This window comes from Panthera uncia, assembly GCF_023721935.1.
Source record: "Panthera uncia isolate 11264 chromosome D3 unlocalized genomic scaffold, Puncia_PCG_1.0 HiC_scaffold_8, whole genome shotgun sequence".
Classification (NCBI taxonomy): Eukaryota; Metazoa; Chordata; class Mammalia; order Carnivora; family Felidae; genus Panthera; species Panthera uncia.
The window spans coordinates 21649155-21670835 of record NW_026057586.1 but is presented as its reverse complement, the minus strand read 5'-3'; the positions used below and the strand labels follow the sequence as shown (position 1 = coordinate 21670835).

At 35.3% G+C, this 21681-nt stretch overlaps 1 protein-coding gene across 1 annotated transcript in view; it reads left to right on the top strand.

Annotated features, from left to right (window-relative positions):
• Nucleotides 1-2313: 2313 nt before the first annotated feature.
• LOC125914297 (netrin receptor DCC-like) overlaps nucleotides 2314-21681 on the top strand; it is a 159102-nt gene continuing 139734 nt past the window's right edge. The window contains exons 1-3 of the mRNA XM_049619554.1: nucleotides 2314-2364; nucleotides 2654-2792; nucleotides 9652-9701. Coding sequence (XP_049475511.1) covers nucleotides 2314-2364; nucleotides 2654-2792; nucleotides 9652-9701 — 240 coding nt within the window. The remainder of the gene's footprint in view (nucleotides 2365-2653; nucleotides 2793-9651; nucleotides 9702-21681) is intronic.

Sequence of the window (21681 nt, the reverse complement as noted above, 5' to 3'; positions counted from 1 at the left end):
TATGCTACGCTAAGCATAGCCTTTAATAATTTTGTCTGATGTGAATATCATATATTTTGCTGCAAATGTATGATTTGATAACAGGGTGCAAACAGAGACCCCACTTGGGATGTTAAATGTAACATTGTACATACATCATATTGTCTTTCTAAAATCTGAAAATTTCCAGATCTCAAAACAAATCTGGACACAAGTGTTTTGGTTAAGCAATTGTGGACCTGTGCTATATAATTTATTTAATGAACAAGCTACTTATTCTTGATTAAGTAAAGTAGCAGTTATGAGAGGAAATAGAATACTAGAAAGTAAAACTGAAAATTAAATCTCAATATTAATTTAAAGGACATAGAATTGGGCAAGATTTTAAAATGCTGACTTAAATAAAGATGTGGCAAATTATCCATAGCTGTGCTGTTCATTTGAATTATAAGTAGAATCATGATATACAAGTATTCTAATTGTATTTTCTCTTTTCCTTCTGTAGTTATTATTCATACACAAGCAAAGCCAGGCTGGAATAGTGGAAATTTTTCCATACTAAGAACTTAGATTAACAATCCCACTCCTTTTCCATCATTTTCCTAGTAATTTAGACTCCTTGACCAATTCCCTCAACTGTAAAATGAAATACGTAATTTAGATTAATATAAACCCTCTCCTGAATTTCAAAGTGAAATGATTCTAAAATTCATTACTTTATATTTTATTTTTTCATCCCATTTGGTTCTTAAAATAGTACATAGGGCTATAATATCCCTAAACTGTAAAAGATGTAATTTTGTTTGTTTTGAGGAAGAGAACCCTCTCATACTAATCAATTTCTTTTGTACACAGTGCAAGTTCCAGGGCCAGTAGAAAACCTGCAAGCTGTATCTACCTCACCTACCTCAATTCTTATTACCTGGGAACCCCCTGCCTATGCAAATGGTCCAGTCCAAGGTTACAGATTGTTCTGCACTGAGGTGTCCACGGGAAAAGAACAGGTAGGCAAGGGAATGGGCCCAGTGCTGCCACCTATTGGATGGTCCTAGGACCAGAAGAGATCTGCAAACTCTTGGTCCAGTCCACGATGTTAATTGGACAGCTGATAATTTTTAAATACTGATTATTAGAAACGTTAAGCAATTTAATTGAAATTTAATTGAATTCTGGTTGTAAGAGAGGCAAATGGACAATGAAATGAAGTCACTACAAAGAATGGTTTTTGTTTGTTTGTTTTTGTTTTTGTTTTGTTTTGTTTTTTAGTTGTAATAGCTAGTGGCCTGGGCCAGCATAGCCACATTTATATTAACTTATCTGGTCCTAGAAACCATTTGCATTGTCAGTCCTTGTCTTAAGGATGACTGATCTCTTATTCAAAGGCCTCAGTCAGCTTGCTGCTTTCATTCTATATATTCGAGTTATTTCTGTCCTTTCCTCACCATTAGGTTGTAGTCACCTATCACTTTTCATTGTTTTCAATAAGCCTCACTCCAGAAGGCTACTTGCCTCCTTTCAAGTTGCTTGTAATCTGTGGTTTGCGCAGATACTTGAAAATAGGCAAATTAGATTTAGGGGGAGACACATGAAAGTCAGCAATTCTATTCTGTGACATATATATGACTGTTGAGATGTTTACTTCCGGCTTCTCAACCTCATGTGGGAAAAGATATATAGTCAAGTGCATAGGTAAATAAGAAAAATCAAGAGCCTACTTTGGGATACCAGAGTTCTCAGGATATGTTGTGAAGCTTGCCAAGCATACTGTGGTCTTCCTGCTTGCACATAAACTGCATGATAGGGATTTTGCTTTTTAAAGATGTTTTGCAACAGCCCTATTCAGAAATAGTTCAAGTCCTAAGTTATATTGAGCAATAGGAATTACTAAGAGCTCCTTCTACACAATCATTCATCATGGTTTTTTTGTTTGTTTGTTTTCTGTCCCCATGCTATTTAGCCCTTGTTTTCAGCTTTCCATTCTCTCCATTTTCTATACATTTTTGTCTTTCCCATGATGCATTTCACCAATCCACTTAAAAAAATTCAGAAGTGATGCTACCTGAGACAAATGTGAGTGTGAGCATCATTGTGGAGAGCTAGTAATGGGTCTTCTACAGCAAACTGGCTCTGATTTTTCAATGACCTTCACCTCCAGTACCTCATTTCTGCTGCTGTGACGTACTGAAAACAGTTCCAACCCACCTCACAGCATTGTGAGAGATAAAGATTATGGCAAAGTATCTGTCAGTTTCAAGAGCCATGGGTATATTTCAGCAAGGGAAGGAAGAAATCCACTGTTTCTTAGTGAATTATTCCATTTAGGGGAGAGGAGTAATGATCTGTTCCCATGGATTCACAGGTTGCCTTCTGCCCGTCAGTATCAGTGTGGGTGGAATATTGCATACCATTCAATGTATTGGGTGGTGTTAAACACATTGGAACTTAATGACTGTAAAAATAGCATGGTGCTATTTTAACTAGGAGTCTACAGAGTGGTTTGGAATTTAGTGGGGGAGTGTGTGTCACAAGTTAGGTTTTACAACAACTCATTATAAGGCTAGAGCGTGGTTCTGTGAGTAAGAGTCTAATATCCAATTCACTGATTGCACAGAATGGCTGCCATTTCTGCTTTAATGTGCCTCCTGAATAACAGTTTGACATTTTATGTCTCCAGAATATAGAGGTTGATGGACTATCTTATAAGCTGGAAGGCCTGAAAAAATTCACGGAATATACTCTTCGATTCCTAGCTTATAATCGCTATGGGCCAGGAGTATCTACTGATGACATAACAGTGGTTACACTTTCTGATGGTAAGTGTTAAATGGTGAAACTTGACTCACATATTTGATAGTAATGAAATAATACTGCGTGTATGCCATGGATTGCGTGTTTAAGGCCTTTGAACTAAAATTTAATGGCATATATTAGCATTAATTAAAAATTTGGCTACTTCACTCAAACTATCTATTATAGTTAAATTTAAACTTTCTTTCAAAAGGTATATTATATGCTCTGTGTCAGGATTTCCTAGTGTTGCAGGATTCTTTACCACAATACCCAGGATTCGTTGTCTTGCTGCTTCAAAGAATGAAGAGGTGGACACAAAATGAGCAACAGGCAAAAGTTTATTAGAGTATAAGATTAGAAAGGAGGAATAGTAGGAAAGCTCTCTTTACAGAGAGGGGCATTTGAAAGTGAATGCCCAAGAACTGTAGGCAAGGGTCCTGCTTTTATAAGGTTCTGGTCAACCCTCCCCCAGCCTTCCCCCTTGTTCCTTCTCAGGCTCTACCCTTATTGGCTTGATAGCTCTAGGTGCTAGGTTGTCAATTCCTGATTGTCTGGTTTCCATTGTATGAGGGGTAGCTAGGCCATACTTCGGTCTTTTGTCAAATTCCTGAGGGAAACCTGAAGGGAAAACCTGAAATCCAGAATGGGTGGAATCTGTTACATTCTTAAGAGGAACCTTATGCCTGAGGGGGTGTGCTGTGGTCAGACACTCCTCCCAGCATTGTTCCAAAATATGTGTTTTTCTCCACCCAGGGACCTCGGGTCCTATCCTTTCCCTCTCTGCCAATTTTATCCTGTCTTTTCCTATCATATTAGTAGGTTATCTTCAAACGTGGGACTACTCCTAAGAGTTCAAATTATTTTTGGGGGGTGGTTTCTTAATGTCTGTAAACACTGACACATTTGTGCATGTGTGTGGACTGATTTACATTGGTGTGCTTCTTTTTATTTCTCATTCTAAAGAGGAGTGGGTGACTAAAGGTGTAAATGATGGACAGCTCTCCTATGTATACCTCTTAATTTGAAAATATGTCATAAGATTTAGGCCAAATAATCCATTATTTCAGGTATTAAAACTAAATATGAAAGTGCATAATTTTAGCTGTACCTTGCCCAACAAATGAAATATTAGACATATTTTCTTAAATGTCATAAAAGAGAGGAAGAACTCTTAATGAAAAAGATGGATTTGGCAAAGCAGTAGCAGAGGAAACTAGACATCTAAGAAAAGGATAATGAAATGTTGGGAAATTTAATGACAAGTGAAAATAAAGGACAGCAGAGTATATGATGCGGGGCTAGTGGAAATTCAAGCAGGTGTAGAGATGCAGAGATGGCCTCTATGAATATTAAAAAGGCAACAAGCTATCTCTTTTCAGCAGTGGTTTCCATGTTGTTGTATATAATTCTATAAATTATTGATCTGCTGAATTTCAAGGGAAAAAAAGACTTTACCTTGTGATTCCTTAACCAATCCATCATTCTTTAATCTAGAAAAGTATCTGGGCGGATATTTCACACAATATCAGTGGAATGAGGAAGGTCATGCATGTTATTAAGGACAGTGCAGTGAAGACACAGGAGTGATGCTCATTTGCAATTTCAACTTAAAAAAATTTTTATGTAACACCACTTCAGCATCGTTTTTAATGCCCATCCATCTGATTCTGTTATTGAAGACAGAATAGAATATTTATTGGCAGAATAAATTACTTCACAACTTATAATTATAAAAATAAAAGGAAAACAAATGAAAATGAATATTTTACATAATTTATGTAGATTTCATTCACACTCTGAACTGTAATACTGTGGCCTTATTCTCCACTTTGGTTTTAAATGTCATAAGTGAGAGAGATAGATTATTACTCATTAGTCCAAGAATGATTATCTCTAAGTGTTGTAACAGTTGGGACTTAGAAAATGCCTGTCACTAAATAAAAGGATTTCATGACCCTAGCCCAGCAAGCATCATTGTACAAAGGATGCCAACTTCTCTTTATCGATGCATTTGATAGGAGAAAGCAGGAACTGAATGGCCCCTTAGAGTGGGCTTCTGAAACTTGTCTGCAATCTCCTTCACAATCAATTCATCTCTTTGGATTTCCAACAAAAACCCCTGCACTCTTGACTTTCTCTCTCTTATTATCCAGTCCCCTTCTTTTTGCTCATGCTGACGTCTTCTCTCTGTTGAAGCTGCCCATGCTGTAGTCACACATCCTACAAAGATATATGTTTAATCACTTTTCATAGTCTGCTACTTTCTAGTCCTCAGTTTTGAAGCTGTCTTCTCCTTGACTTTCTGGGTGTTATAAAAGGGAGATGTTGTGGAAATTAGATGAGCTAATCCATGTAAGCACCAAAAATATGAACATGGCATATATTTAAGTGTTCAATAAATATTATCTATGACAATGTACGTGTCACTTTTTCTCTGTATACTACACGTTCTTTAATGTGAAGAATGCTGTTATGTCCATCTCTGCATTCATCATCTCAGTAAATATTTACTGAATTAATCAGATAGCTAAGCCAAACAATATAATTTTTTTTATGTGTAGACTTATCTTTAGAACTTTCCATTTATGTGGCTAATTTAATAGATGACTGTGCCTAAATACATGCGTGTTATTGAGGGCACCATGTTTCTTATCAGGTCAGAGGATAGCATAAAATTGATATCGGGACCAGAGAAAAATTAAATAAAAGCAAAAATGAAATACAAATAATGGTTTTTTTTCTGAATTAATTATCCCAATGGTCTTCCTGTTATGCTAAAATGCTTATAAAGATTTCTGTCCTGATAAGCTCTCATCTCTAGCTTAGCCTGCTTTAATTGTGTTTCTGGGAAGAAAAATTGTTTTTCATTCAAATCCCTCCACTTACTGTATCATTTGTATATAACGATGTGCTTCTTTAAACCCTTTGAGATGGACATCAGATTTAGGCAGTCTAATAGCACGGAATGTAACTAGTTTTACCAATTTGTTCCCAAATATTTTCTCTTGAACCAGTTGATGAGTGTAGGTCATTAAAAGATTTTATGAATCAATTAATATTTATGAGCTTCCATGTCAGCTTGCTCTCTGCCCATAAGCAGAGGGACCCAATTTCATAGACAAGCTTAACTATAAGAATGTGCTTTTTACTGTTATCACTGGTATTTATTGAGTACTTATTAGTACAAGGCCCTGTTCTAATCACTTTGCATTAATAATCTTTAATCCTTATGATGCTATGATTTTTTCTACTTTACAGATGACAAAACTAATATTAGAAAGAGGTCACAAAAGCTAGCCTGGTAAGCAGCAGAGTCAGATCGCAAGCTAGTAGGAAAAGAGGCAAGATTTAATGTGAAAAATCTTGAGTTTCTCTTATTCTATAATGAAGTTCTTATATCAATTGCTGAAAGTACAAAGCTCATAATTATATATGAATTATTTCAATCCATAAATTATGTGTACAGGACAGCACACATTTGGTAAGGGGAGGAACTCAAGTACCTGACTGTATGGAGATTGATTTACAAATGTGGGAACTTTATCTACTATACAGAATATATCATCATCATATGTATCAAACCAGCATGTTTCGCCATATTGAGGGAGTTTCTAGACTGAATATCTCTGATCAGCCTTAACCAACCTATTATAAATGATAAATTGCTTGACATTTTGAAGAGAAAACAATGAACCATGGCTTTCCTCTTTGCTTCATGAGACAATGAAACATCTTGGGAAGTCAAATAAAGAAAAGCTCAAATAAATGTAGATCCTACTTCCTTCCACCAAGCATATAATCCTATCTACTTTATCTATTTATGTCTCAGGAATATGGGAATTGATAGAGGGAGGGAGTGGGGATTGACAACTAAAAATGCTGTAGAATAAACTCTACTTTTTTCCTGATTACATAAGTCAAGAACAGCCCATGTGCTAGAAGTTTGTGAAATTATATGATGGAGCACTTAGCATTTTTCAGTTGGTGCCTATTTTAATTTTCAATGCTTTACAGCATAATTTAAATATGGATCATATTAAATTCTTTCTCATTGTGAGGATGTCAGTCTGTTTAGTTTTTCTGATCACACACAGTGTTATTATTTCCAGCCTACTCTAATACTTCGTCTTTTACAGAAACAGAATGTAGAGACGGTCTTATTAAAGCCTCTGCATTCTTCCCTTTCCTGAAGACTGGGAATGTCCACAGGTCTGTGAAGGTAGTTTAGGGAAGTCCATTTCATTATTATAACATTTGAGAAGAGTCGAGAAGATAGGAAGTTTGCCAAATGCAGAAGAGCCCTTCTGACTATTTTAGCTATAGAGAAAAAAAAATCTTAATATTTTAATCATAGTAACATGAACATAGAATATAAGATAAAGGAATGAAAATTTTAGAGATGAGTTTTAAAGGAAATTTAGCTGTAAAAAAAAAAAAAAACTCTTAAAACTCCACGATAAAGGGCATCCAAATGTCAGCAAACATGTGAAAAGATGCTTCACATTACTGAGCCTCAAGAAAAAGCAAATAAAAACACTACATACCTACAAAATGACTAAAATGGAAGAGATTCAGAAAAAACAAACATTGGCAAGGATACGGAGATTCTGGACATTTGCTACATTCTTAGTGGGAGTGTAAATTGGTGGGACCACTTTGGAAAATTTTATCATATGTATATTTTTCCTTGTTTACATATGTATAACCCCCATAGAGGTTTTACTTCTACCAGGATTTCCACTGCTAGGTATATAAAGGTATATAAAGAAGAAAATGAGTGTAGTTGTTTGTCAAAAGACATGTACAAAAATTTTCATAGGAGATTTAGTCTCACAGTCCTAAATCTAAAGTAGTCGAAGGCCATTCATCAACAGAATGAGTAAATATAAAATAGAATAGTCATATAATATAATACGTAGGAGCAATAAAAGACAAACAGAAGCACCAAAACTACTGCTAGATGCAACAGATGAATGAATCTCAAGAAATAATAATGAGTAAGAGAAACCAGCCTAGAAATAATAACTGATTTCATTAAAAGCAAGCTAAACTAATCGATGGTGTTAGAAGTCAGAATAGTGGTTACTCTTAGAAGGGTATTGATTGGCAGGGGACTCAAATGAACTTTCCAGGATACTATATATTCTAAGTCTTCATCTAGGTGGTGTTTAAATGCGAACACACCCACACACATACAACTGTATCCAATCATGCATACAAGATTTGTGCATTATACTATATGTATGTTATACATTAATTAAAAAAAATAAAACTGCAAAAAGAAAGCTTGTTATGACTAAAACTCTAAGTGTGATAAAAAGTTTTATTATTTCTTATAATCTCTCTGTTAATTAATTAATTCAACGCATATTTGCTGAATGTGACACTTTTATTGATACTGAGGATTCAGCATCCAAAGAGGCAAAAATCCTGGTCCCTGTGGGGAATTATATTCCTTATTTGAAAAGAAATATAATGTGAACTAAAGTAAGTTGAATAATAAAATCTATTTATTAAATTATAAAATATTTTTTGAAAGGAATATTGACCTAATTCATGAAAATAAGACCAGTGAGTGTTATTTATCACAAACTACATTGGCCACAGCTTTTATCAAGTACTAAGATAAGAAGTTCAAAATCAAAACAAAGTGATTAAAATTCTTATGGTGTCCAGGAAGGTCCAAGAGCTAATATTTAAGTAAGTATTTGTTTTTGCATATAATCATTGAGTCAGTAAATATTAGTTGAATGTCAGTTTGAAGGCTGTAATGATTAATGCGACATATACCCTCATGGTGAATACTTTCAGAAAGTAAACTCAGAGTAGGGCATAATGAATTCAGGGGAAAATACAAGTACCCTATAGAAATATAGATATTGTCCAAGTTCAAGTTAAAGAAGGGGCAATGTGACAGAAAATGGCCTTTAAATTCTTGAAAATGCTAAGAGCAATTCTTCTCTGTTAATCAATTTGTCATGAACAAATAGGGACTATATTTTACAGATTAACATATGTTAAGCATTTATTGAATGCTACTTCTATTTCTTTTGGGGGGCAAAAAACATTGTTTATGATTTATCCAAGACATCTAGGATAGTGTCTTACACATAATAGCTGTTCAGAGAATGGTTGTCTTTGAATTTTTCACACGATAGAATATTCACTTTTTGATATAGTAAATATTTATTACAAGTATTATAAAGAAATTTGTATATATTCTTCCTTTTCCCATGAAAGAATCGGGCAATCAAAATGCAAGCAAGAGAAAAAAAAACAGAAAATCTGCAAAGAAAAATAAACTGCTTTTTTTGTTCCTGGAATTGACTCACCGAATGTTATTTGATAACTTGCTTGCATCTGTGACACATAGGTTTAATTACATACAGATAAAAAGAGGGATGTATTTCATCTTTTCTCTTTTTAAGAGATAATAAAGATTGCATTAAGGGGATTAAGCAACAAGAGTGACCATTAGAATGACATATTTTATAATAAAACCATGCAGATCCTGAAATGCACAACATCTTAAGCCTTTAAAACCACTCCAGGAAATCTCCGGTGTGTTTTTATTGGCTTCTCTGGGAAGGTAATAATAAGAAAGCTGTAATTAAATGGCAGTCTTTGGTATCACGGCAGGTGCTCTCTTACCAAACAGTTTTGGGGGCTCCCTATATGGATAACTGGCCTACCAAGTGAGAACAAATAAACAGATGCAGTTATTTTCCATCTCTCCAGGAAAATTTTGAAGTGCCACCTGGATCAGCCTACCTAATTATCATCATGAACTGTGAAAGTCATGCTTTCTCTTTTCACAGAGGGTTGTTGTTTCTCTTTTATGACTTTGGCAGTAACCATCTCACCTTGTTTTATTCCTTTTAGTGCCAAGTGCCCCGCCTCAGAACGTCTCCCTGGAAGTAGTTAATTCAAGGGTAAGTCATGGAAAGTTTCACTATTTCAGTACTTACATATGTAATTTTCACTTACCCATTCATTCACCTTCTTGGGAGGCAGGGTGGTTTCCATGTGAAGAAATGTTCCAGAACAGCACAGGGAGTGAGTGGCATTGATTCCGCATCTTCTTCAACCACACTTGAATTAATTAAAGGAAACATTTGTTTACTAACAGCACATAGTTTTATGAATGTGACAGTGATTAAAGTCTATTCCATCAGGAAACAAAGATGTCCATTTACCTATAGTGACTACATAGGACATAATGTGTTAGAGCACTTGAATGAAGAAATGAACGTCTTCACATTGAGAGAGGTGGAATAGAGACTTTGTTTCCTGACAGATTAGTTAGAATGGAATATTTTATCATAATCTCTATTTTTTACTTGTAAATATATACATTGAAGGCCCTTCTTGAGGTCCAATAAGGTTACATTTATGAAACAGTGTTATCCATTGGTTAGTGTTTTCCTGGCCTGGAAAGTTGATATAACTTTCAAATGGACTTAAAGTAAGCTAGGTATAGCTGAAGATAAGGAACCTAATGCCAGAAATCAGTTTGCTAGAAACATCTCCTTATTTCAAGTGTGCCTTGGGTTTGAAAATCAGCTAAAGGCATATAGTACAGTGAAGCAAACAAGGATTGGTTTGGCTTGACTCTTTCATCACTTGGTTGTGTGCTCTCAGGGAAATAATTTCACTATCCCTGAACCTCACTGAGTGGAGGCGGGGTGGGGGGGGGCAGCCTAACTGGTGTCTAAGCTCTGGAAGACAGCAGGGAAATTATAGGAGTCTTAGAGAAAGTCATACTCTAGTTTTTATCCTAGCTTTCTCTTTTAATACCTGTATGTGATCTTAGAAAAGTCTCTAACCTCAACAAACCTCAGTTTCTATACTCATGTAATTTGAATGTTAATGCTTTCCTTATTGATTTATCATGAGGAAGTAGTAATATAACATATACATAGGTTCTAACCTTGTGTCAGTAGCTATTACTTCCCTCAACGTACAATTCCTTGCCAAATTTTGCAGAAATCTCTGATGAAGCCCTGTTTTGTGACTTTGAGCAGATTTGCCTCTGTCAAATAAATTTGTCTTTTGGAACAGGTGAAATGTCTCTAAAATTGTTAGCCTCTTTTATTTTTAGTCCCTATATTGGGTAAGAACTAGTAAAACAAGTTTAAAATTAGAAGAAGTAAAATAAGTGAACTTAGAAAAAAAAAAAAAAAAGCTAAAGGAAAATAACCAGAGATAAGTATTCCCTAAAAACTATATTTTTATTGGCACCAACATTAAATGTTTTACAGATGCACCATTCAAATTAAGAGAATGCCAAATCATAGTCAAGTAGATTTTTACAATTATTGTAGGTTGTTAATGAGTGAAATTTGGAAAACACATTTTGATTCTATTGTTTTAATTACTTATTTTTATCAGAGTTCTCACCTGCCTCACATCTTTCCTCCAAGACAGAACATAGAAATTGATACAAGCTATTTATGTGTATGTATGTGTGCTCTTATTCCATACAGTCTACTCTAGTAAAAGATGAATGTTTTCTTCTGAAATGTGAAGAAGGCATTATTGAATGACCTTGGATGCTGACTACATTTAAATATGGATTTTTTTTTTACCTCCCTCAAAGGGGAATTCCTGTTTCACAAAATTGGATTTTCAACTGATCTCTATATGTGTATACAAATATCCCAACCTGTCCTTTTCTATAATATGCAATGCTTGCAACGACCAAATATAAGCACTCCTGTTTCTATCCTCTTGTGGTTATATCTGGAACATTGCACTGCTAGAAAACTTAACTTGTTCATTAGCTTTTTAGAATGAATACAGCAGGCCCAGGCACTGGAAAGCCTCTCCTTCTCTTTGTTATCTTATTTCCTAGCTTTTATGGAAATATAAATTATGAATTTGGATTATTCTTGGATTGTTACGAAGGAGAAAGAAACTAGATGGCAAAAACACTTTTGTTTTGTTTTTATTCCCGATGATGATGAGGAAAAAGACAAAAACAATATTATATTTTGATGTTCTTATGTTTGAAACAAAAGAAAAGTTCTCAAATATATTAATATTTACCCCTGACTATTGCCATTTTAAGAAACAAAATTTATTTAAAAAGGAATATTTTAGTTATGTAAGTAGTATTATTATCTTTAAACTAAAAGAATTAAACATTTATGTCATTCATTTTACTTGAGATTTCTATTTAATATAGAAGGAACAGAGCTATATTTAAAATTTTTTATTCTATATAACATTGCAATTACTGAACATAACTCATTTTTTTACTGACAGTCAATGAGAATTGACTGGTGGTGTTAATATCTGTGCACACAGATGGCTAGGATTTCTTTCTTTTTTAGGTTTATTTATTTTGAGAGAGATAGAGAACATGCACACATGTGTGGGGGAGAGGCAAAGAGAGGGAGAGAGAGAATCCCAGGCAGGCTCTGCACACGTGGGACTCAAACTCACAAATCATGAGATCATGACCTGAGATGAAGTCAGATGCTTAACTGACTGAGCCACCTAGGTGCCCTGATGGTTAGCATTTCTGTACATAAAACTGAAAATTCACTATAGGTATAAAATGACCATTTAGAGGTACTTGTTAAGGTTCTGGCTCCCAGTAAGCCAATAGGACTGAGAAATCCTGTTTTAGGTTATGTCAATAGTAAGGTTCTTACACATTTAGATAAAAGAACCAAAAGAAATTATGTTACTTTATTGTCCTTAAAACCCCCATACAGCAGATTACCTTTATAAAGCTATAATCATAGAACAGATTTGATTCTCTTTCTGCAAGCTAACAATGAACACAAATTTTGTTCTGAAGAAATGGCTTTACCTATAGATACTAGATTTTAGGTAATAATGAGTCATGATTGTGTGGTTATTTCTCATACTAAAATTTCTTTACAAGAAATAACATCTTCATTTAAAAAGAGAAAATAATGGTTTACACTATGGACTTTAAAATGTAACTGTTTTATTGGGAAAACTTTATAATAATTTTCTTAAGATTTTGCTTTGAAATTCAATTATTATTTGAAGAAGTAAATTTTTTTAAAAATTTTTTAATGCTTATTTATTTTAGAGAGAGAGAGAGAGAGAGATAGAGAGAGCGCGAGCATGAGTGGGGGAGGAGCAGAGAGAGAGGGAGACACAGAATCTGAAACAGGCTCCAGGCTCTGAGCTGTCAGCACAGAGCCCAACGCGGGGCTCAAACTCACAAACCATGAGATCATGACCTCAGCTGAAGCCAGACGCTCAAATGACTGAGCCACCCTGGAGCCCCTGAAGAAATAAATATTGCAACTTAATTAGTTGGCTAGAATATAAAGCCTAAATTTGTATAGTCTTGGAAGGGCTTATGTTGGTACTTAACCATTTTCCTATGTTCCAATACAAAAGTTCTGAGAATAAGAACATTTAGAGAATGCTAGGATTCAGGATGCTGGGCCCTGGTGCTAGCTCTTTGAGATCTTAGAAAGTCAAGATTAGTTTCATCGATTCATTCAACATTTACTGTGTACTTATGATATATCTACAATATACTGTATACATACACACATGCATTTATACATACATACACACTGCATATACACCTACTATACATATCCAGTCTCTGCCTTCATGGAATTCATAGTTTAATAGGGAAACATATGAGAGAAAATTCACTTTTAATCTAACCAAATTTGATCTGTTGTAAGTCCTCAAAGTTGACATTATTTTCTCACTGTTAACATGGGTGGGTTGGCGAGACAATCTCTAAAATCTTGTATGGCTCCAAACATCTATTACTGAAATATCACTTGTTAGGCCTTTTCTCAATCATTTTATCTTTACAGAATTAGAGAAAATTGCACAAGTATATTGATTAAAGTATACTGGCCTCAATTCACATGTGTTCAGATATTTATTGACTGAGACTATAGGCTGGTTACAAAGAATGAAATAAAAAAATAAACAAAATCCAGTATATCATCAGGCATGGATTCTTGTTCAGGTTGAGGTTTTTTTTTAATGTGTAATAGTGATTTCCTCTCATTATATCATTGCACCTCTCTAGTGTTGAAATTCTTATCCTTGGATACCAGATACATCTATGTGGATGTAATTTTTTTTTTTTTTGCATTCCAAAAGCTAATACCCAGTTAGTCACTCACTGTTTGATAATGTGTGTGATGTCTTAATTGCAACAGTAGAAAAGGGACTGGTGTCTTCTTGTGTCTTAGTTCCTCACTCCCCTGTGTGTCAGCATATTTTGGCATGCTTAAGTAACTTGAAAATTAGTTTACTGATCATTCAAATCCCTTTACTTAAACACTACCCAAAGGGAGAATTAAAACAGCAATTCCCAACTCCAGAAAACATACTGATCATTTTTGCCCCAGATATTTTAACATCTTTTTTCTTTCTTTTCTCTTTTTCTTCCTTTCTTTTCTTTCTTGAAAAACAAAACAAAAAGTGACGTGGAGATAATCTAAGTGCTGTGTCACTGGGTAACCTCAGAGGGGTCTGCTTCTGAAGATGTGCTGTGACAGAATGAGTTTGACTAAGGTCTCTGTTTCCTGTCATTGGACTGGTTCTCTTATCAACAGAACTTGGTAGTTAGGTGGACAGCTGAATGAGTCATTTGCGTTTGACTCCCAACTGGGATACCCACTTGTTAGGGACTGTGATGGAAATTGTAAAAGTTAGGAAAGGGGAAAGAGGAAGAATGAAAAACAAAGAGCTGGTGTGAGTTATAATATTTATTTGCAGATCCTCTGTGCACCCCCCCACCCCCACCCCGGCCCCGATTTAAGGTTTCTTCTCTTGGCTGTCCACAGGGCACTTAAATTCGTACCACTCTCTGCTGTATCTCATCTCCCCTGAAAACATACTGCTCACACTGGTGTTCTAGATCCTGTTCTTCAGTCTGACCATGCTTCCTGTGAATGCTGATCTCCCCCTTGTATGTTGCACATAGGCATAAGTCTCAGATATCTCATGAACACAAACTTTTTGTTTGTTTCGCTCCCTGTCATCCTAAATCCTTCATAAAATACACTTTGGCCACTGAGTTATTTGGAGCCAGAGCTCTGAGTCCTCCTCCAACAAATACAGTTGGTTTCTGAAATGCATTTAATGTGGAGACAGAGGACATATAGGAGACCTTAGGTGATTCATACCATGCAAAGATAAATTAGAAACTGGTATTTACAATAATGTTTACATTCCAAACTTCACACTGGGGTTTTTAATCATAATACACAGAGAATTTCTGCTTGATTATAGTGTGTGGTCCAGTTATTCATCAATTCAATTCAAATGGATATAGATCTCTTATATTTATTTCAGTTATTCTTCACTGATGCATTACATGAGTGTTCTTTGAGCATAGATAATGTGACTGAAATGGTCTTGGGAAGGGTATGAGGGTAGGAGCCTAACTATAAGGAAGACAATGTTTTCTAGTATTTCTTATAGTCTAGCCTTTCTGTTTTTGCCTAGAATTTGTAGAATATACTCACTATAAGTTTTAATGTTGTGTTAAAATCAGACAACATGAAATAATTCATGAGAAATCCCTCAAGAATATAACTATTTGGTCTGTAATTTGGAAGGAACCCATCTTCAGATATCTGTTATCCTGCTTACATTAAAAAAAGATACATTTTATTGTAGTAAAATACATATAACATAAAATTTACCATTTTAACAATTTTTAAGTGTATGGTAAGTGACATAAGTACATTTATATCAATGTGAGATCATCACCACCATCCACTCCCAGAATGCTTTTTATCTCCTCAAATTGAAACTTTCCCCATTAAATAATAATGGCCCATTTCTCCCCTTTCTCCAAGGCCCTGCCAACTACCATACTGCTTTCTGCCACCTGACTTGTTTTATAAAAAAATGAGAGGACTGATTCATGAAAAGAAATGTGATTGCCTTTTACTTTATCTTAATAGAGAAATGAGAACACTCTTAAAGTTTTATATCTTCGCAGGGAAATGAAGGATCTAATGAATCATAGTAGTGAAGAATATAGGCAGATGCTTTAATTGGCTGGGAAGAAATACCTCACTTCCACTATTGATACTGCTTTCAGAATACTTCTGTTTCCAAGGTCCCACGTTTATGAATAATTTTTTAAAAATGTACTAACAAAACCAACTGGCATAGTTAATAATAAGGAACCGGAAATAGGTGCATGGGATTGTTCTGGAATGACTCTGAAAACATGATTTGGTCACCAGGATCAATTTCATATCCCATCACAATTTAGCTAGTAAACCAGTAGCTAAATTGATCCTTTGATTTTCTTTTGGAGTTCCAATAAATCAACAGTTTCCATCTTTTTTTTTTTCCCTAGTGAAAACACAGTGAATGGATAAACTCTGATGGGAAGGATATTAGGAGAGTAAAAATAAATAAATAGCCAATTTTTAAATAATTTAAATGCACCATGCCAATTTAAATACATTCTGTAAATAAGCTGAATAAGAGAATACACCATAAACTCAAAACATATCTTCGTATCACACTATCACTCATTCTCTCAGAGCTGTTCTTGGAGAGTACTGACTCATGATACTTTCCCCAGCAATGATGTATGGTTTAAAAGTTGTGTGAAATATAAGTCCCCTATTAGAGATACTAAAGGCTGTGAAAAGTATTTAACTCTGTTTTGGTCAAATGATTTCTTTATAGATGCCTTTTATACTAAACACTATCTTTAAAACTTTTCCATGTTACTTATCTTGGTAATATCATACACATTCCAAACAACTATGTAGTCCATAAGTTGAGCTAACTCATCCCCACAAAATTAATTTAAAATAAAAATATAGGGGTGCCAGGTGGCTTGGTTGGTTAGGCAACTGACTCTTGATTTTGACTCAGGTCATGATCTCACGGTCAGGAGATTCAGCCCTGTGTTGGGCTCCAATTCAGAGTGGAGATTTTCTTTCTCTCTTGCTCTTTGTCCCTTCCCCACTTGTGGTGTCACTGTCTCTCTCAAAAATAAATACACTTAAAAAATAAAATAAAGTAAAACTATAAATTAAGTATAAAAAGAAGAAAAACTAAATTTATAAAAAAAAACTAGAAGCAAATCTAGGAAGAGTCTTTACAAAGTGCCTATGTGCATAACTATGGAATATGGAGTTGAGAGTGACCCATGACTTCTCTGACAGGATTTGAATAAATTAGAGGCATGATTAAATCTCCATATCTAGGGGTGCCTGGGTGGCTCAGTTGGTTAAGCATCTGACTCTTGATTTCAGCTCAGATCATGATCTCAGGGTTCATAAGGTTCAAGCCCCATATTGGACTCCAGGCTGACAGCCTACTTGGGATTCTCTGTCTCTCTCCCTCTCTCTCTCTGCCCCTCCATACCACACACATGCACTTGTTCTCTTTTTCTCTCTCTCTGTCTCTGTCTCTCTCTCTCTCAAAAAAATCTCCACATCTATATAAACTTTTTATAATGTAAACAGGATTACAAAAACATTTTCTAGAATGTTTCAAATACTTACATGTATCATTTTTTGTTGTGTGTTTGAGAGTTATTGTATTTTGTTCTTTCCAAATTTATTCTCATTACTGCCATCTAGGATACCTGCAGAAAGGATTTGGAGAAACAGACTAAAACATATGGTAAAATACCACCCTCTTGGGAGTTCTAGCCCCACTTTAATATCACCTTGTAATTTGTACTTCATCACACACATTTCTAATGGCTCCATTTCTGGTTGACTCTGAAGGCAAAGCTCACTTTAGCCTCCCCATGAAGTTTAATGAGATTTCCCTCAAGTCATACATTTTTGAAAAGTGGGAGGTTTAATAATGGGCCTAAATTAAATGAACCTAGGTCTAGTGATAAGATCTCTGATTTTAATTTAGTTCAAGGAAGTTGCCCTTATGGTTGGAATGGTTGATTAGTTAGAGGACATGAATAGATTCAGTCCTACCAGTAGTGATTTGAATTTAGAGATGTTGAAACATTCACTTACATGCAAAAAACTTAATTTACTTGTCTAGCTTAAAATATTGATTACCTTAGAAAACAACTGTTAAAATACAAATCCTTCATCTGAAATATTTAAGACATTAGCATGAGTTATTTTAATTAACATTTTGATACATATTTAAGGAGCACCTAATTCTAACAATAATAATGCCAGTAACTAACTTTTCAGCAGGTATTCTGTGCCTGGCAAGGCGCTAACCACTTAAAATACTATTTTATTTAATTCTTTTATAATAACCCTATAAGTTCTAGTTGTTAAACTTATTACTGGAATATTAACTTTGAACTGAGCTTATTACTGGAAAAGCTACAACGAAGGCAGCCAATCTCCTCTTTTCCTGGAGCTTGCGTAAATTCAAATACAAGGAGGCAGGTTAATAAGCAAACAAAGGATTGAACAATTAACACAAGAATAAGTTATGTGAAGAAAACTAAACACAATAATATGATAGAGAAGCACCAAATTTAAATCAGATTTCAAGGAAAAGCCTTTTAAGAAAGTGACACGTGTTGAATTCAAGAATATGAAAACGGCCAGTTTTTTTGTTTGTTTGTTTGTTTGTTGCACATTTAGGATAAGGCATTCCACATAAAGCTCATAGCTAGTTCAAAAGCCTTGGCAGGGGAACCGTCCGTGCATGATTGAAATAACAGTCATATGCATGGATCACAGATCTCTGGGTCACAGCCAGATCGTGTGGGGCTTTATAGGGCATGGTGAAAATTAGAATTTCATTCTGTGGATGATGAAAAGAGTTTTGAAAGGGGAGGGATCTCTTTTTAAAAGATCACATTGGCTGCTGTGAGGAAAATTATTGAGGATGGGCAGAGTAGAAGCAGGGACACCGTTTAGGAGACAATTGAGTAATCTGTATGAGATGATTGTAGCTGGGACCTGGGAGTCATTACAGCCGATGAAGAGAGAAATGGAAAAAATCATGATGTGTGTTGCATTTAGAACCAATAAGATTGGCTAATGGATTGGATATAAACGACAGGGGAAAGAGAAGGATCAAAGATAGAGACTAGATCTTTGCTACAGGAAATGAGTGCACTGTGGGGCTGTTTAATGAGATAAGGATGAGTGCAGAAAAAGATTGGTTTAGAGGGAACAATCAATTAGTTTTTGGACATTTTGAATTTGAGATAAGTACTGGACATACAATTAGGGATGTCAATCATGTAGACAATCAGGCATATGAGACCAGAGGTCTGATGACAGGTCATGACAGGATATATAAATTTAGGAGTCACTGTCATATCAATGACACCTAGGGAGAGATTATAGTTAGAAAACCAAATGGCTGAATCTTGGAACACTGCACATTTAGTGATTGGACAGATGAGAAGGAGCAAGAGTGGTAAGAGAAAACAAAGAGGGATGGTGTCACAGAAGATAGAGTGCTGCCAACTATGTCAGTGCTGATGAAAAATACAGTAAAATAATGATGGCAATGCGACCACTGGGGAGGGAGCATGAAAATGGAGAGAAAGGCGAGGGTACTGCAGAGCGTGACCGCAGATGATGTTTTTGTGGAGTTTTGTTCTGCAGTGCAACAGGAAATGAATGGTAACTTTAGGGCGTGGTAGGCTTGAAAGAGGTTTCACTGCTTGTTTTATTTATTTACTGTTGTTGTTTCCTTTTTCAACATAAGGGATACTGCAACTTTTGCAAGTAATGCAGCATAGAGGGGAAAATTAGTGATGCAACAGAAAGAGTGGAAAATTGCAAGACTGCAATCTTTCATGTAGGCAAGAAGGTAGAGGATCCAGCATGTAGGCGGAGGGGAGTCAATGCTTCAGTGTTGGTAAGGTGAGCGAAGGCAGAGGGAGTGGGTGTGGATGCGATTATATCATTTTGGAGGCAAGAGGAGAAGTAGAACAAAAGATCTTCACCAACGTGTGAAGTCTTGAAGGATCAAGTATTGAGAGTTTGAAGACGGGGGACACGATGAGAAATAGTTATTTCAGGCTGTAGAAAAGAGAATCATAAAGTACATGAAATTATAATTGCTGAGCAGTGTGTGTGGCCTGACCATTTGAGATTTGTTGTCATGAATTTAAAGTGAAATTAGCCAACACAATTGTGTTTGTTTTCCTCTCTCCAGGGTGGTTGCTTGGTTGCTGGCCTGGGGTAGGCAGATAGTTGGGTTTTATTTTGTTTGGAGTTTGCCTCGGGAGAAGAGAGAGAGTGACTTAAGAGGTTTTGCCAGGGAGTCATTAAAAAGAAAACTCACTTCTTCAAAGCTAAGGCAGAAAAAGAGGGTATAGGAGCAGGGGTGATGGATAATGAAAAAGTGGTTTAAGTCAGTGGACTGTATCAATATCTCCATTTTTCCAGAGAGACCAGAGATTTAGAGAGGCTCGGTAATGAGCCATGTTGCCACACAGGGAGGAAGTGACAGCACTAAGATTTGAACCTTGGCTAGGGTTGTTGGTCATTTGGCCACTTTCTCCTATATATAGGGCCTTGTAAGAGAAGGAATTCAAAATAAGCTTTGACTTCAAATAGTTTAGTTTCTCAATGGGATTAGTTCCCATGAAGAAGGTAAGGTCTAGATCAGAAGCTGGAAGATGAGTTCACCCATCCAGTGAACAACAGAACTAGGTGTGGAAACCATGGAAAGAGGTGGGTGTAAGTGTCAAGACAGGAGACCTTTTAAGAAGGGGATTCAAAAAGACATGCCCCTGGATTCCCACTTTCTCCTGGGCTGAACCTACCTGCAAGATTCTATTTCTTGCAACCATGTATTTCTCCCTGATGAGCCTAAAAAAACGCCTGAGGAGCTGTGTGACCTTGCATCTGCTACCTTTTAAAACTAACACATAATATGCTTATTTTCTAAGTGTCAATTCATAGATAATGATTTAAAGGTAGGAGAGCCTCCTGAAGAGTTTTAATAGTTGTGTTCATATGAGAATTCAATAATTTCCTAAATACAAGCTTCAAAGTAAAGCTTTAGCAAGTTAAGTTACCTGACGGGCAATGCATGGAATTCTTACCAGGTTGTACTGTTTGGTTTACAGTTTAAGTCATTCAAGTGGTTTATAATTATTTGTGCACTAGGGGATAAAAAAGCACCAATATAATAAATATTTTTTTTCACATCGTAGATGAAATCACAAAACAATGATCTCAATTTCCCTTAAAAATCTAATCGTTTGAAAAGAGCATTTATTTCCAATATCCAATCCTTAAACTTTCTTAGTGTGAGATCAACTGATACACTGGAGATGAGAATGGAAATACTAAAAAGAGGTGCTATACATAATATCTACTAACTACTCAGACGTTCTTCTCACACTGATGATATCCATTTTTTAACTGATTTCCTGAGATCTAAAAAGAACTCTGAAAATAAGTGTAACATTTATAAACTTATCAACTAGAAGTTGATCTTAAAAAGAAATTCTTAAAAAGAATTTCTAAATCTCTTGAAAAGAAATTCTAAAGATGTCTTTCTTCCCAATACACACAGCAATATTTTCCTGATGAGCAAAAACACCTTATGATAAGGAAATATGTAAAGCAAGTATTTTCTACAAATTAGTATAGAAATTTATGTGCATAAAGGTGTAGTCACCCCAGCTGTATACCTCTCCAAATTATTTATACAATCTTAAAGACTTCTGGAATTTCCAAATGCAATTCTGGTTTTTCCGGAATTCCTAGTTCTAGAGTGTACTTATTAATGAAACTTTGAAAGGGGAAAAAAAAAATGAGATCACAGAGAAGAGCTTTACCTCAGCTCTCAAGGTTCGTTAGCAATAAAATAAAACTTGTGATTGATTGATTGATTTTTAGCAGCAATGGTCTAGAACCATTAGGAGATGTATGTTAGACTCAGAGAAAATGCAGATCAGAACACTTGCCATACATTTTATTAGCAAACATGTTAATTTTAAAAATAGAC